The 17,415-nt window shown below is 37.8% G+C and overlaps 1 protein-coding gene across 5 annotated transcripts in view; it reads left to right on the top strand.

Annotated features, from left to right (window-relative positions):
* Positions 1-1,981: 1,981 nt before the first annotated feature.
* Positions 1,982-17,415, top strand: part of LOC148843396 (basal transcription factor complex subunit-like protein) — a 36,556-nt gene continuing 21,122 nt past the window's right edge. Inside the window, exons 1-10 of one of the 5 annotated variants that reach the window (XM_088958361.1) lie at positions 1,982-2,572; positions 3,223-3,419; positions 3,525-3,628; positions 3,720-3,996; positions 4,088-4,134; positions 7,498-7,535; positions 7,624-7,669; positions 8,478-8,531; positions 8,622-8,690; positions 8,804-8,880. In XM_088958361.1, coding sequence (XP_088814487.1) covers positions 3,389-3,419; positions 3,525-3,628; positions 3,720-3,996; positions 4,088-4,134; positions 7,498-7,535; positions 7,624-7,669; positions 8,478-8,531; positions 8,622-8,690; positions 8,804-8,880 — 743 coding nt within the window. In that variant the 5' untranslated portion in view covers positions 1,982-2,572; positions 3,223-3,388. The remainder of the gene's footprint in view (positions 2,573-3,222; positions 3,420-3,524; positions 3,629-3,719; positions 3,997-4,087; positions 4,135-7,497; positions 7,536-7,623; positions 7,670-8,477; positions 8,532-8,621; positions 8,691-8,803; positions 8,881-17,415) is intronic. The other 4 variants (XM_088958362.1, XM_088958363.1, XM_088958364.1 and 1 more) reach the window with 4 other exon arrangements.

Raw genomic sequence — 17,415 nt, 5'->3', positions numbered from 1 at the left:
TTACTATTCATGTTAATTATTTGCTATTATATGCTTTTTTTTTTCTAATTTTTCTTAGTCTAGGAAAAGATGAAAATTAGAAAACTGGAAAAGAAATAGTCAAATAAAGTAGGCCTAACCTGAGTTGACCCGCCATAGCCTGATTCCGTAGGCTTAGCCCGACACAACCTAGCACAACTAGGAACCAGGCCTAATCTAAGGAGGGGGATCGTGCTACCCAAGCACGACCCACCAAGGCCGAGGCCCAACATAGCATGGCATGGATGGGGTTCAGGCTGCCTACAATTTATGTTGTGCTAGCATGGCACAACCCACATTAAAAGTCTACAAATGATGGATTAATAGCAGCTGGACTAAAGTCACACTTTTTGAAAGTTCAAATTGTTTAAAAATCAGTTCTTAGGCCCAACCTAAAACCATATGCATTTGACCCTATCATAGAAAAATGAAGCATGGACAAGAGTTTCATTACTACTCTCACAACTAAAACAACAATGGGATTGAATAATATTTCTTTTAAAAAGATTTCCCTTAATTGAAAATGTAGCCTTTTTTACGAGGGGTTACATAAGACAAAGGGTAGCACGTCCCCACAAATTAGAGAAACAAATAAAAGCTAAATTCCAAAGAAGCTTACTAAGATTGAGACAAACAGATCCTTGACGTGAAGAAAGACCTTGATTGGCAAGCCAGCTCGCTGTTTGATAGGCCTTGTAATTTACCACTCTTCCAAAAAATTTCTTGCAATGACCGCAAATGAGAACATACCATTGTTTAGACGGGACACATCAAAATTTTGGAGGTTGACACAAGATATACTTTCACATATTTTGTTGATTGTCTCTAGTGGGTTTCATGCTAACTTCAAATGTTTCCATGTAAGATGATTGAGTTCTATGTATCACCACTTGGATAGGGGTTGACACATTGTTCAAAGTTTTCTCGTTTCTACTTTTTCCGGTATTCCATAGTATGAAAACACACTTTTGCCTCTCATTGCATTTTCCAATCAAGTTCTTACAAAATTTCATCCACCACTCCTCAAGAGAAGAGTATAAACTTGTTGGCCCTTTAATAGTGGGATTAATCACCCCCCAAATTTGTTTTGCTACTATACAATTTTTAAATATATGATCTAAGTCCTCATTTTTCCTGCAAAATACTATAACCTCCATCAACATTAAGTCCTCTATTCTGAAGATGAATTTTTTGTTGGGAGTGTTTTATTAAGAAGAATATAAAGGAATACCTTCAATTTAGGGGGGTAGTTTAACTCCAAACATTCAAATTTCACTTCATGTAAAAACATGCTACATTTCAAGTTATAATGTGACTTGATTGAGAACCTTCCGTTAGAGTTTAGTCTCCAAAGAATTTTATCCTTTTTGGTCAAAAGGGATAAAAATTGATTTTATTTTCCCCCTAAATATTTAAAGGGACTAGGTTACATATTTTATTTTCCATCCATACTTTCCTATTCTAATCTATAACCTCACTAACAAGGAGATTATCATTATCAATCCTATCTAGGGGATGATTTGATCCAAGGGAACATCTATAGCCCATCTATCCTTCCAGAATCTTATAGATTTGCCATTATCTATTTCCCAACCTAATCTCTTATTTAGAAGATCTCTACCCTTAAGGATTCCCCTTCATGCCCAAGATATGCTTTTCTTCTCTTTTACATTCCAAAAATACTTTGCTTTAGTAGCCTTAATCCAGAGATTATCACTCTCAACTAAAATTTCCCAACCCAACTTAGCTAAGTTAGCCTCATTGACCCATTGAAGAGTCTTTAGCCCTAGCCCCCCTAGCATTTTGGAGTGCATACCCTTTTCCAACCAATCAAATGGATCGGCTTTCTTTAATTGGAATTTGTCCATGGGAATTCTCTTCGACTTTTATCTAATTAATCTGTGATGTTTTGGGGAAGTTTGAACGATCTCATAAGGAGTTGATGCATCATATTTGCAATAGCATTCAAAAGTGTTAATCTACCTGCCAAGGAGAGAGTGTTCCTTCCAACTTGCTAGCTTGTTGTTAACCTTTTCCTTCATATTCAAGAATGTGTTCTTTGTAACTTTGCCATTTATTATATCTAATTTTGCTTGAATTGGAATCTTCAAAATTTTAGCCAAAATTTTTTGGAAGCTATTTAGAGTATTTTTGGAGAATTGGAGTTTTGACCTATTGCAAATGTAGCTTTGACCTTTGAGGGGTATACCGTATATGACAAGATGATCATGGGCCGGGCTGGGCTTGTATAGTTTAAGGAGCTTAACCTAGGCCCGGAGGCCCAACCTCTATCTCTTACAGGCTGAGCTGTACTAGTGAGCTCCCGGACCATTTCATGCTCAGGTAATTCTCACATGGCAGTTACATCGCAGAAGATTCGGGGCGTACGGCGGCACGGGCAGCTTCTGTTTCGTCGTCGATGATCCATCTTTGAACTGAACGCTCTTTCAGAGCCGGCTCTTTTAGAAACTCTCTTTATCTCAACCCTCCCTCCTAACAGCTATTACCAGAGATTTTGAAAACATTAAGCTCAACGTCGGCTTCTATCTTGAAGGTCAGTTTCTGTTCGTATAAAACCCCTCCACCTCTGGTTTGCTCTTTCCTGTATGTGCGAAACCCCTATTTACTACCGAACAGCGTCATTATCATAAAGGGCTTATCCAACTTCCATTGTAAAACCCCTGATTTGGCTTAGTTTCAGAAAGTTCATTCTTTCTTTTTCCCTGTGTAATGAGGCTAAATTATTTTCTAATTTATTGTATTTCTTTTTTCCTCATTTAATTTCTTCTCGGGTTCTTAGTTTGCCGTTATTTGAACGCCATTACTATTGAACTGGACCTCGACAGCTCTCCTGTTTGTAGTAAGCTGAACTTCATCAAATGCTTTCCAACTGTTTGAAGCAATGAATTTTAGAGGAATTCCAACCTTGTATTTTTAGCGCTGCCGCATAAAGTAGATATCATACTTGTTCTTTTCATTCTTATATGCAAATTGGTAAAATACAAATCCATAACCACTTAAAACTGGAAGAAACATGTGGACGTAGCAGAAAATTCTGTCAGATGGATTTTTTATTATGCCCTCAAATTCCAGGACTTGTGAATTGGTTCCGTTACACCATATATATCGTGACGGTTGAATATGAATTTTTTCTTTGTCATTCTGTATTCTATTCTCATTCATGTTTGTGGTTTTTCATTGTAGTTGCTCTTTATAATGCCCAACAAGTGCTTTTCACATGTCGGGCCTGACTAGTGTTCACAAAAGAAGGGGAAGGGAATCTACATTGCACGGAATTTATTGCTCTTACTAGTTGCTACTTCACTCTGCTCACCCGCTTCATTCATCTAAATTTCAGACTTTTACAGTCATGGCATCAATTACATCAAAGTTGTATTCAGGTCTGTCTCTCTTTCTCTTCCTCCCTACATCCCTCCATTCTTCCATAAATTTCCCTTGTATTGTCTCTCTCGTCAGAAAAATTATCTTATCTTTTGTTTTTGTAGATGACGTTAGTCTTCTTGTGGTTCTACTCGACACCAACCCTTTTCTCTGGAGCGGGGAAAACACCACCACCAATTCGCTTTCCTTCCCCAAATTCCTCACTCATGTAAGACTTTTACGTTCCACTTAAAAGAAAAAAGATCTAATTTTTCTCCTTAAAAACCCTAAAAACTTATTTTTAATATTTCTGTGAGCAGGTCTTTTCATTTCTGAATTCCATTCTCCTCCTCAATCAACTCAATCAAGTGGTAGTTATTGCCACTGGGCTCAATTCTTGCGACTACATTTATGATTCCTCATCATCGCCCATAACTGTAGAGAGTTCGGAGAATGGGAGAATGCCTGCACTTTGCTCCAAGTTGCTGCAGAACTTGGAGGAATTTCTGGCTAGAGATCAAGAGTTGAACAAAGACGAGTCACCACCTGGGATTGCATCCTCATTGCTGTCAGGATCATTGTCTCTGGCCCTTTGTTGTATCCTTTATGATGGTTAATTTTTCTTTTTGGTCTGTGTTCTAATATTAATGCACATCTGAGGAGTGTGTTGGATTGACTTGTTGAATAGATATACAGAAGGTGTTCCGTTCTGGACCGCTTCATCCCCAGCCTAGGGTGAGGTTTCTATCTTATGCTACAATTGATGCAAAGACCTTCATGTTGTGGGCTTTGAACGTATTGAATTGCTAATACTTTATCCAGCATTTCTTTAACATGATACTTTGCGCAGAAATCATTAATGAAAACCCAAAACTAGAAATGGAATATCATAGATGGTGCTTAGTTGGAATAAATCACTTCCTGTTAACATTGAAAAAATGGTCTTTTATGTTTGGCACTCTAAAACTTCAGGTTTGGATAAGTTTCTCATCCTATTCTATAAAATTTCTGGATCTGGTTGGGGAGGATGCTGTACAGGCAACATAGGCATAATTTCAGTTCGAATATTGGCTATGAAAAGATCAACCATGCTAAGTGATTGGGATTGCATCTTTCTTCCGGCATCATAGTTGAACCCCATAGGGTTATTTGCGGCAGATAACCTCTGGAAAGAGGTCTATGTTGTATAAATGGTTCATAAATAGAGCCACTGTTAAGAGTCCCCATCTCCTCTATGCTTTCAACCTTGTCCCTTTATCCATGCCAGTAATCTCAATCACCATTTTAGTTATTCATATAAGTAAGATTTTTTCTGAATTTTTGTGGAATTCACCATCTCATTATTGTGCATCCACTCAGTTCTTCCTCTAACATGGAACTTACTTCCTATCAAACTATTTTATATCCTGAAACTAAAAGTTCTGCCCCCTTTGCCATCGTTTCAATATATTATTGGTTATGCTAAAATATTCCCTCATCCCACTTTATGACGTAGGATGGTCTTAGAATGATTAATCCACCAAAATTATAATAATGAAAAAATAGAAAATCAAAAGTGCAGTATAAAAGAAGGTAGTTAGAGGAGTTAAACCTTTCTTCTGGAATCAAGTATGGAATTGCTTCAGATTCAATATGGGGTCTTTATGGAGTCACACTAAAGATACCGATAAAAGAAATGGAGTCACACAGAAGGGGAAAAAAATTGAGCATCACAACTAAAAACCAAAAGACCTACTTTTATTCTCAATCTCATCATTCTCCTTATAAACAGTATTATGGGCCTTTACAGACCTATTTTCCTAATCTAATGACTCCTAATCACTTTCTAACTCATACCTACAGTTGGAATCACTTCAAAGTTGACCAAAACTCCTAGAACACTTTCTAATACTTGATGTTTTGACTCATTGTAAGTTTGGAATGAATTTTTGATGAGGAAACAACTATAAAACAAATACCCACCAAAATAAATCTTAAACCTATTAAAATATTAATTAAAAAACTTGAATAATCCAAAAATTTAAGATCTCATCACAGACTTGTTAGTTGCTTGTAAATCAACCATAAGTCCCTGAATTGATATCCAAATTTGTCCAAATGTGGTCTTGTTATAGGTTATTAAATAACTTACCTAATGAGATCAAAGTTGAGTAATGGACAAGTTTTGACCCTTCAAATTTAGGCTGCAACTTGAGTGACAAACCTGAGATAGTTTTCTCCTTGGTTTTTAGTTGAAGCCTAAGTAAATCATAACTTTGAATATCACTCCCTTAGCATCCCACATCACCTTAGTTAGCATCAAGTATGTTGGCTGAAATATTGTGAGCAAATTACTAGTTCTTTCGAAGGTTTTGAAGGTGTCTCCTTCATCCTTTACTCATTTATGCTGTTCTAGATAGTGTCACTCAATGATAGGGGATACTTCGTGAACCCACGGAAGAAATTGTGCCATGAGAAAGAGTACCTTTCATCCTTGCCAATTCGAATTATATGTAGCTGTTGAGATGCTTCCTATGGTTGTGTTCCTTGAGATCTGGTCCTCTTGTCACTTGTAGGCATGGAAACCCAACCTCTTCCAAGAACATTTACTAATGTTTGCTCACCAAGTCGCCATCTTCCCTACTGATTTTTTATCTGAGTTGCATCAATTGGTGGCAGTGTTTTAAAAGCGCAAGGGGCATTTTGCGCCTGAGGCATAAGGGACTCTTTGGACTGTGTAAATGTAAAATTAGCTTGGATTCCTAGGGAACTAAATCATATAGCAGATGGCTTAGCCAAATGTGGTGTGTTTTTGGACCAATTATATAGCGACAAGCTTTCTCCTCTGTAGATCTCATGCACCTCCTCTTTCTTTAATAAAATTAGGTTAAATTCTTCTCAAAAAAAAAAAAAAAGGTGCAAGGCGAGGTGTGCCTTTTTGAAGCAAGGTGCAAAGATGCAAAAAAATAAAAAATAAAAATGCAAAAAATATTGAACATAATATTAATTAAAAATATAAACTTAAATTTTAAAATAAATGTTTAAAAAAACCTATTATCTCTAATTAAAATACATAAACATAACGTATAAAACATATTCAAAATGAAAATTTAGAAATAAAATCAAACATAACATATAAAACATATTTAAGCATGTAAAAATTTCAATCTCTATATTTTTTTTTCCAATTGCATTATTTCAAATAGCTAATGTGATTTTTTTTTGGTAGAAAATAGCTAATGTGATTTAGAACATATAAAACATATTCCATGAGTTGCCTTTGTACCAAGCCCCTTGAGGCAAGTCCAAATAAGTCCATGTTAGGGTCTTACATTCTTAATCCCTACAAAGAAAAAAAATGATTTTATAATTTTAATTGTCTTTTAAAAATATCTTTTATTGGGATGAATGAATGAACAACATTAGCAAATAGGGGCTTCTTGGAGCTATTTGCTAATGTTGTTCATTCATTCATCCTAATAAAAGGAATTTTTAAACATTCATAAAAAATAAAAGATTTTTTAAAAGACAATTAAAATTATATAATTGTTTTTCTTGTAGGGAGTAAGAATGCAAGACCCTAATATGGACTTATTTGGGCTTGCCTCAAGGGGTTTGGTCAGGGGTTTGGGAGTGGAGCCTCCGGTCCAGACACTAGGCTTAAAAAAGAGAAAAATGTACAAATTTTGAAAAGGTACATGCCTGGCTGAAGTGTTAGATGCACCAGATGCATGCCTTTTGAAAGTGCCGTACCTATGTGCTTAGTTGTGTGCCTTTTATATCATTGACTTGTGGTATTCTTGGACTTGATGTTTCCACATGATTTAAAGTGTAAGTCAATCTCTTCTATGTTATTTGCTATATGGAATAAAAGGAGATAAAGCTAACCCATGGTTTTTACATATACATTACAACTTACAAATCATTGTATACATTTTATTTGATTAGGATGGCTGTAACTATTTCTTCTAGGTGATATATTATTAGAAATTTAGAATAACTTCAGCTATATGTGGCAAGTGAAAACATTATAACTTGTTTTCTGTATTTAATTCTGAATTGATGATCAATTCCTGTAGTTTAACCATTGTCAACCCTTTTCCTAACATGCAAAGACAGATTTTATGCCTGCAGGGATCCTCGGATGGACCTGAACAGTACGTTGTACTTGATTATGTTATGGACCATTTTCAGCTTTATTTTTCAGTTGAGCTTGTCTGAATTTTGAATGAAAAATCTTGGCAGATATGTTGCAATAATGAATGCAATATTCTCGGCCCAACGTTCCATGGTATTGTATACATGATGAGGACTTGGTTATATTGGACACTCTATTGATATATTTCAGTTTTAGCTGAACTTAGGAAGCTAGAATTGTTTTGAGTTCAATTTTTTTTTTTTTTTTTAATGTTCTACAATTTTTTCTTTTGAGGATTTGCACTTGACAGCTTATTTTTCCCCCTTGGGTAGATGGATCCAACTCTTAAGACATACTCTACCCAATACCCACATCCCTAGCTTTGTGACATGGTATGAATGTAAGAATCTAATGGGTGGATTTTGAGGACCTTATTTTTTGGTAAAATATTCTGAGGACCTGATAGTGTAAGTTTTTTGGTTGGGATTGTTTTATGCTTGGAAACCTGGTGAAGAGAACAACCATAGGAATTCAATAAGTAGGCAAAGATTATTTGATTTTAGTGGGTTATATGCCTATAGACAAGGGTGAGACGGGTATATAAGTGTGACTATGTTGTTTCTGCCACCTTAAAACTACCCATTGGTTTGAGACAAACTATTCTTTATGTTTAACTTTAACATATATTGACAAGGCAAGAAAAGTACATAAGAAAATCCAGAAGTGTTGCACCATAATCTGTGGGATATTTGAACTAGAAATATGTGCAACATGGAGCTTCTTTTTAGTAGAAGAGTCCATGCAGCATAACCATGGACTTGTTCATCTCTACTGAAGCTGCAATATACACAGATTTTTTATCATTGATAAAATCCTCTCTTGGTTGCGAAAATTTACCAGGCACATTTGTTTATGGACATTTTCTTCAAATTGTATCTACATCTCTTTTCTCAATCTGCAGGTTCCTATTGATGCATGTGTTATAGGGGCCCAACATTCTGCCTTTCTGCAGCAGGTGGTTATGTGAAAACTATTTTTTGTTTGTTTTGTGTGTTGCGTGTCTCTGGTCTTTATTGACAACTTCTGATGGGCATTATTGCAATAGGCTTCTTACATAACAGGGGGCGTCTATCTGAAGCCCCCACAACTGGATGGATTGTTTCAGTATCTTTCGGTATGTCTTTTGGGTTTTATGCTTCTAGTTGCCTATCTAGTTTTTATGGTGCTTACTTTTTCCCCCTTTTCTACAATTTGTTGATGTTGAAATTATTGTTTTGTTATATATAGACTGTATTCAGCACTGATTTACAGTCCCGCAGCTTCTTACAACTTCCCAAGCCTGTGGGAGTGGACTTTCGTGCCTCGTGAGTTGCTCTTCACCTCTTCTGTGATAATATTTTCTCCTTTTGGATTTCATGCATGTGGATTTCCTTGTTTCTTCATTATCTTTTAGTTAGGGAAATTAGGGGTGGGGCAGAGCAGGGTGCATCTGAGGTCCACTGGTCATACCACAGAGAGCCTACAGTTATGTGAGTTTGATCCTGTGCCTCTTATTTGGAGGGGTGCCAAGTGAGCATCTTGACAACTGGGTCATCAGTGGTTTGGATTTTATCCAACAGATTTTATCTTTGAGTCTGGATATTATGCTCCTTATAGTCATATCTACTCATGCTTTCCATGGGACTGTAAAGGAGAACCTGTGGAGGAGAATCATATGTTGCAACTATGAAAGGACTACACTTGATTGGGAGACTGTCCCACAACACCTATGTGTCAAACATTTGGAGGGGCATTATGCAAAACAGAAAACTGTTCTCTCAATACATCAATTTCAAACCAGGGAGTGACAAGCATTATTTTCTCTGGATTGACATTTGGTGTGACAAGGCCTCTGAATGCGGCATATCCTGCACTTGTACATTGCTCAAAACAAGCAGGCTGCAATAAAGGAATGTTATGAAGTTGGGGTGGACAGATTGGATACCTTATTTGAAATGTATTTTAAATGTATTGATAAAAAATGTAATTTCCATGATAAGGAAGCAGATTCCCCAATCACTTTCAGAAAATGTAAACAGTTATCTTAGCTAGAGAAAGGACAAGTAGGGGGATCTGTTTTGGGTGGCTTTGTATGGGTTTATTTCAGATTGTTAGGGAAAACTTGTCTTAAATTTATCCTTTGTAACTCTTATGTATTAATTAATGAAAGTTATTGTTTCCTATAAAAAAAAACTAGACAGGTATTATATCAAAGTGGATATCCAAGATGAGAGATTTTGGTGGACAAATAGGTTACATGCATTCTTTATTTGATCTTTTTGTGAATCTTTGGAGGGCCCAGCAGAAGATGCCCTTGCAGCTGGATATGAAAGGTCCATGTTCCCTCCAAAGTCTGCTACTTTGGATAAGTGTTTTTTTTTTATAGGAAACAGTAACTTTCATTAGATAATTGAAAAGATTACAGGCTTACCACCTACAAAATGGATGGAAAAGAAAATCAAAAACTTACAAACAGGTCCAAAACAAAGCCTCCCTAGTAATTACTTGCTTAGCTAAAGTGTCAGCCATTCCATTTGCTGACCTTCTTACCCAATTAAAATGCACTCCAATCTCCCTTGCTAAGCTAATAACCTCTCTTAGAGGCTGTCTAAGAGACCACACTCTCAGGTTTCCAGTTTGCATCCACCCTATTACCAGCTTGGAGTCTCCTTCCACTTCTAATTGCTGCATTCCCCATTGTTTCGCCAGTTTCAAACCTTGAAGTAAGGCCATTACTTCTGCCCTTAATGAATCTCCCACCCCAATTGGGTCCAAGTAAAGGGCCAAGACTTTCCTTCCTCGTTTCTGTACACACCCCCAACTCTTGACTGACCTGGATTACCTAAGGAGCTTCCATCAAAGTTTAGCTTCACCCTGAATTGAGGTGGTGGTACCCAACAAACTTGTACCATAGGGGAGGAAGGATAGGAAATAGCTATAGCACTGCAATTTCTAATTAAGTCCACTGAGGAGAAATCCTTGAAGAGATGATGTACTTTCAGCCAGTGCATAACCTTGATGGTGACAACCTCCACAAGTGTTTCCTTGGATTTTTCTTGCCCTAGGAAGATCCTATTGTTTCTCTCTTCCCAAATTGACCATAGGATGGCAGCTCTTGTTATTCTCCACATTACCCTGCCCCTTTTCCTTGGTTGTTGGAAGAAGTTAGAGTCAAAAAGGTTCAGCACACCCAAAGGTAATAAGCAAAAGGACAAGAAATCAAAAGATGAGTCACCGTCTCGCCATTTCTTAAGCAAAGGTAACAAACATGTGGGGAAAGGCTCTAGTTTGGCCTTTTTCTTTGAAGTACATCCATAGTATTGATCTTTTGAAGCGCCACTTCCTAGCAAAAAGCCCTAACCTTTGGCGGCACAAGAGAATACAGATTTCTTTAATAGGAAAAGAGACAGACACAGAAGAAGACTGAACTAAGGTGTTGAAAAAAGATGAACAAGAGAAAGTCCCTGAAGAGGACTCTTTCCAAATTCTACTATCTGGGCAGGAAAGATCTAGGAAAACTGAATTCAACACAGTGATTAACTCATCTGCAGAAGCCAATTCTGAATCCCTTAACCCTCTTCTCAAACCCAAATCCCAAGTCCCCTCAGACACATGAAGTGAGGAGATGGTTTTGAATTTATTTAGGGAAATAGAATACATTACTGGGAATCTATCCTTAAGGGGGTATTCCCAAGCCAAAGGTCCTTCCAAAACAAAATTTTATTACTTGAGCACACATCAAATCTGATGAAAGGCTGAAAGGAAGATAAGACTCCAGCGATTGCTTTCTAAGGGGAGAAATGAGAAGCCCTAGGGTCGACGTCAGCATCCCATGCATTAGCTTCCATCCCATGAATGCTTTCCACCACCAAGTGCCACAAACTGTCCTGCTCCAAAGGAAATCTCCACAACCACTTTCTTAACAAAGCTACATTTCTTAATCTGATATTGCCGATGCCTAGGCCCCCAGCTTCATTTTTCCTAGAAATTACTTTCCACTTCACTAAATGGTCCTTTTTTGAGTCACTCGGTTCCCACAAAAAATCTCTCATGAGCTTTTCTAACTTATTGGCAACCTTGGCAAGAAGCTTAAAAGTAGATAGGAAATACATCGGAAGGTTGGCCAGAGTGGACTTGATTAAAGTGATTCTACCCCCTAGTGAGATATAATTTCTCTTCCACCTTGCTAGCTTCTTAGTGAATCTTTCTAAAACTGGGTACCAAAAGTTTTCTGTTCTAGGATTTTCTCCCAGGGGCAGACCTAAATATAGTAGAGGCCAACCACTTACCTCACAACCTAATGCCCTAGTCACCAACTGCACTTCATCATCCTGTAAATTCACCCCCGTTACACAACTCTTGTTCCAATTGATTTTTAGATTGGAGCTCTCTCAAAATGCATCACCACCAATCTCAAATTGTCCATCTCCTCAATTTCCCCTTCACAAAAGAGAATGATATCATCCGCAAATTGTAGGTGAGTGACAATCACTTGTTGCCTCCCAACTCTCCATCCTTTCAGACTCTACACAACTCTCCATACTTTGGATAAGTTTCTCACCATTGATCACCTTTTGGGAAAGGAGATGGTTGTTGACCGCCTTTGCTTCCTTTATAGGCAGATCATTAAGTCAGTCCAGCATCTGCAGCTTCACATATGGAGCATGGGCTCATTTTATGAACTTTGAAGCTATTTAATCAACAATGGAAAACTTTGGAAAACATTCCCAGGGTGATTTTATCATGGTCTGTAAAGGGTTATGAAAATTCTGTGGAATTTGTTACCATTTGGACTATGTTGGATAATTTGGACAGAGTGAAATACCAGGATTTTATTTTGTGCTTGGAAGGTGTTTTTCTTAATGTCTCTACCTCTAATTCTCAGGGGTTGATGCTCCTTTTTTTGTGTGTTTTCTCATGTGCTTCACTGCTTCTTTCTTTAAATTCTTTACCTTTTCTAATCCAGTTTCTTGGGGTTTCCTGACCAAATCCATTTGGAATGGACCCATAGCACCAAAAATTTTGGCCTTTTTGGAAAGTAATTTATTTGGAGATAAACTCTTATGGAACATTGCAAAAGAGGACACCTAATTGGTATTTGTCACTAGCGATGATCATTTTCAGCGTGACCTGTAAATTCCAGAATTGGACCTAGGTTTTGTGTTCAGGTGAGGCCCGACCCACAATATGTATAAATCCAGCCTATTTACCAAAAAAGCCATAGGTCCATAATTGTTTTTTTTTTTTTTTCTCACAGAACCCATTTGACATTTAAATCTGCAACAATGGAAGATATTAGGGTTCTGTAGAGATTTGAGTTCTATGGCAGTTAAATTACACTCCTCTTAGCAAATACCTTGAAGAACAGTAAGTGCAATTGCATCAGCCACTTCTTCCATGGGTGTTAGACTGTTAGTGCATGTGTAGTAGTAGTGATGTTCTCCAAGTCTTTATTTGCAGAAAAGATGAAAGATAGGGATTTGATTGATAATGGAGATTATTGATTGCAGCAGGGGGAGGACAAATCAGGGCTTTGTTTCCATCAATTGGATTGCAGAGGAATTTGAGTTGGAATAGCTTTGGGGAGAACTCATTAATGAGGGATTATCACAACCAGCAGCTGAGGAGATTTACCAGTTGCAAGAAGATGGGTTTATGATTGGTGGCAGAGAGTTGAGGTTGAAAGCAATGGAAGCAGAAGGGGGGGGGGATGTACATGAGGAGATGTATAAGAGAGCAAAAAGACCCCAAACCAAAAATGCAAGTTTTACAGGGGTAAAGTACTAACAACTATACAAAAAAAATCCCTATTCGCCCCATATTTGGGAAGTGACCAACCACTGAATTCACTCCTCTTGGGATCCATCTAAAGGAGCAACTCAGCGTAGATGAGAGATCATGAATCTCATGAAGAAAGTGAGTCAATCTCCCTGGACCAAAATTCCTATTAACTGCCCAACTCTCATGAAGGATTGGGTCTTTTTTCTCTCTTTGGTTGTAGGTGGTTTTCTCTTAGTGATATTGAATCCACCTTCAAGACCTCCTTTTGTAATCCAAGAAACAAAAGGGGATTTTTTTTTAGGTGTATCAGGGCTGCTACAATCTGGGAAGAAAGAAATGCTAGCATTTTTAGCATTAAGAGATCATTCAAGGAGACTATCATTAAAAGATTTTTTATTAGATCTGTTATTGAGTTGGTGTCTGGCTGGGCTTAGTGAGAGTATGTTTGGAAGGTTGTTCCTGCTGCAGTGGTTAGGACTGTGTGGACAGAAAGAAATAGCAGACTATTTAGCAACAGAAAAAGGAATATTGAAGTAGGGTCTTGGGTTTCTGTGGTTAAAGAATTCAAGCACCAATATATGTTTCTGCTGCTGAACTTCAAAAATCTGTGGGATTTGTAATGTGGTACTTTGCCAGTTTGACTGGGTAGGGGCCCTCCTGTTCTCGGGGCTTGTTGACTACGTTCTATGTTTTTTTGTAACAAAATTCTTGCATTCACTCAAAAAAAAAAAAAAAACTCCATTTCCCAGAGATGGGCAATGTGGCAAATTCTTCGACCTCAAGAACAACTAGACAAGAGAGTGGATCTATCTAACCATTGTTAAATCAAGTAAAACTTATTATTTTACCAGAAATGGTAACTTCATTAATGAGATTTAAAATTCTGAAATACAGAAATCAATCCCTATTAGAATAGGTTGGGCCAATAGACATGAAATTACAGCAATGCCTAGTACAAACTCTCCCCTACAGTCCCTTGTTTTGCTAAGGTATCAGCTAAACCATTTTCTGATCTCCTTACCCACTTAAAACAAACACCCACCTCCCTTGTTATGTTAAAAATTTTCCTAATTAGCTGTCTGTGTTGCCAAATTGCCAAATGCCCTGATTGTATCCACTCAATTACCAATTTGGAGTCCCCCCTCTCTCCATCTGCTGTAGCCCCAATTGTTTGGCCAATCTTACTCCTTGATGTAGAGCCAAGATTTCTGCTCTTAAGGAATCTCCAACTCCTACTGGACCTGAATAAAGAGCCATTGTCTTACCTTCATCATCTCTGAAAACACCTATTCCAGAAGGGCCCAGATTACCTATAGAGCTTCCATCAAATTTTAGTTTTACCCTTTGTTGTGTCGGTGGGGACCAAATTTCCTGTACCACAGGTTCGGATATAGTTGTGGTTGCCACAGCACCCCAATTTCAGCTGAGAAATTCTTAAACAGATCACATGATTTCAACCAATGGATGACCTTAATGGTTACTCCTTCCACTACCTCTTCCTTGGATCTAAACACACTTCACACCTTTGAAGATCCTATTGTTTCTTTCCTCCCATACTAACCATAACACAGCTGCTCTTGTGGCTCTCCACATAGCTCTTCCATGCACCTTTGGTTGCATTCAAAAAGATGGATCAAAGAGGCTCACCATACGTGGGATGGGGGGAGTCCACCTACAACCAAAGAGAAAAGAGAACCAGGACCAAATAAAGCACACAAAGGGACATGAGATTAGTAAGTGTGAGATTGTCTCACCAGAACCCAAGAAGAGACTACAAACATGGGGGGAGAGGCACATGTTTTGCCTCTTTTTTTTTTTGCAATAAATTCAATGTATTGATTTTTTGGAGTACCACTTCCCAGCAAAAAGCCTGAAATTTTGGAGGTATAGTGCTACACCACACCTCCTTTCAAGGAAAATTCCCTGCATGGTTAGAGATCTAAAGAAGAATATTGTAAAAAGAAGAGCAATTGAAAAAACCAGAAGGGGAAGATTTCCAAATTCTGCTATCCCTACAAGACTGATAGACTGATCCAGAAAGACTACCCCTAATTGAGTATCATTTCATCAACCATCCCCATTTCTGAATCCCTTAGACCTCTCCTGAAGCCCAAATCCCAAGAATTATCAACAAACACTGATGAGATAACTTTGCTTCTGTTTTTTGAAAAGGAATGGGAGTTTTTACCAACCCAAACATCTTCCCAAGATAAAACTTTGTTTCCTGCACAGACATCTTTTTTTTTTTTTTGAAAAGTAAAACATAAAATTTTATTAATAAGAAAAAAACAGATACAAGCTGTTCAGGTGTCAAGATAACACCTAACTCAAAGCAAAACATACATCAAGAGCTTCAGTTCAGACTGAGCTGATTCACATTACAACTTTGAATCTCTAAGGTATTCCAAAAGTTTTCCACAAAGTCTGAGGGACTAGATTGTTCAAATTCTGGAAGACACATAATCCTACTGGTGATGAGTTTGCCAACTGAAGCCACAATCTCTTCAGTACTCCTTTCCTTTCCTTAAAATAGCCTCCTATTTATTTCCCCCCACAGAATCCAGCATACCACAAAAGGAATGCAGCTCCAGAGCATAGTTGTTAAGGCGACATCTAGGCGATAAGGCACCCTTTGAGGCTTGCCTCACCTAATCACCAAGCAGTTTTGTACTACTCATTATAAAATACTTTTTTATTCTTTATTTTTTGACATTATAATTATAAAATAGGCACTGTTAAACTAAATTATCCATTTTATGTGTTTATATACTAATTTCTTTTTATTACTTTCTTATTTGTTAGGATTTAATCAATACAAACATTGCTAAATGCTGTGTTGAACCCTCAAAGACTTCAAAACCTGAACCAAGTAAGGAGGAGCTTAAAATTTTGTCTAATCAACACATACTTTTTCTTTTCTTCTTTTCCTATAACAAAAATAAGGGTTCATCTCAAGTAAGAGACTTTTTGGTAGAGCCTAGCTCTAAGAGCATGGAAGGTTTTGTGGAGGCGACAAGGTGGAGGAAATCCTTGAAAGTGGAGGGTAGAGACTTTATCTTCAAAGAACTAAGAATCAAAAGGTGTTACAGTTTGAAGATAAGGGAGGTGAAAAAGGCTACAGTTTTGGTGGAAGGCTTAGAGATAATAGAATGGTTGAAGGACTTTGTGCACGAAGCAGCAACAAAAGGAAAACAGATATGCTGGAAGGAAAATAACACAAAATCAGGCAGAAGATATGTGGTGGAAAGTAAACAGAATGCTAAAGGTACATTCATCTCTCTTTCAGAGTTCTTTGAAAAAGGGAAGAAACAGATGTCTATTTTCCTGCTGGGAAAAACAGTCAAGGATGGCGAGAAGTGACTGCGATCTTGACTGGCTTCATATCTCAAAGGAACTCAGAGATGAAGAAGATGGTTGAAGCTGCAGAAGTAGATACGGGTTTTTCTGGGGGGAAGTCATCAGTGATGGAGGGGGAGACTCCTAACCAGGATTTTCTAGCCATGGCAAACAGTAAGAGTAATCCAAAACTGAATGCACATTCCAGCAAAAGCTGCTGGAACAATATGTTAGTGATTGAAGCAAATAATCTGATTATAGATTGGAGGAGGGTTGCAGATATGTTGATTAGTAAGTTGGGACTAAGGAAAACTTTCATATTAACTCCAACAAAATGAAGGCAGTGCTAGATCCTCTTGAAAACACGCTGGATGTTGAAGCTCTAAGCATTCGAGAGGGCAAGGAGATCTTCACTGTATGCAGATGGTCTTCCTCTTCCAATTCAAAAACTTTTGCCATTGAAGATGGAGTGATAGTCAGGGTGATTGGGTTGTCGTTCCATCTTTGGAAACATGAAGTTGCAGCCTCCATTGCTTTGTTTTGTGGAGCTTGTCTGGTCTGCTGGGGGAGTTCTGGGGAGATTTGAGGTCTGCTGCTTTGATGTTAGATGGAGTCAAACCAGAGACGATACCTAGGAAGATCACTCTTCAGGTTGAAGGACTGTCGTTACAGGTGTGGTTAGCTTCCTCCATTGAAGCTTCTCTATGATCAGAGGCTAGACAGGAAGAAGATGTACGGGTGGA

The sequence above is a fragment of the Nelumbo lutea genome, chromosome 8 (assembly GCF_056320005.1).
Source record: "Nelumbo lutea isolate HS-2025 chromosome 8, American lotus-T2T, whole genome shotgun sequence".
Lineage (NCBI taxonomy): Eukaryota > Viridiplantae > Streptophyta > Magnoliopsida > Proteales > Nelumbonaceae > Nelumbo > Nelumbo lutea.
The sequence above is the reverse complement of the archived record's forward strand: the minus strand, read 5'-3'. Positions and strand labels throughout refer to the sequence as shown.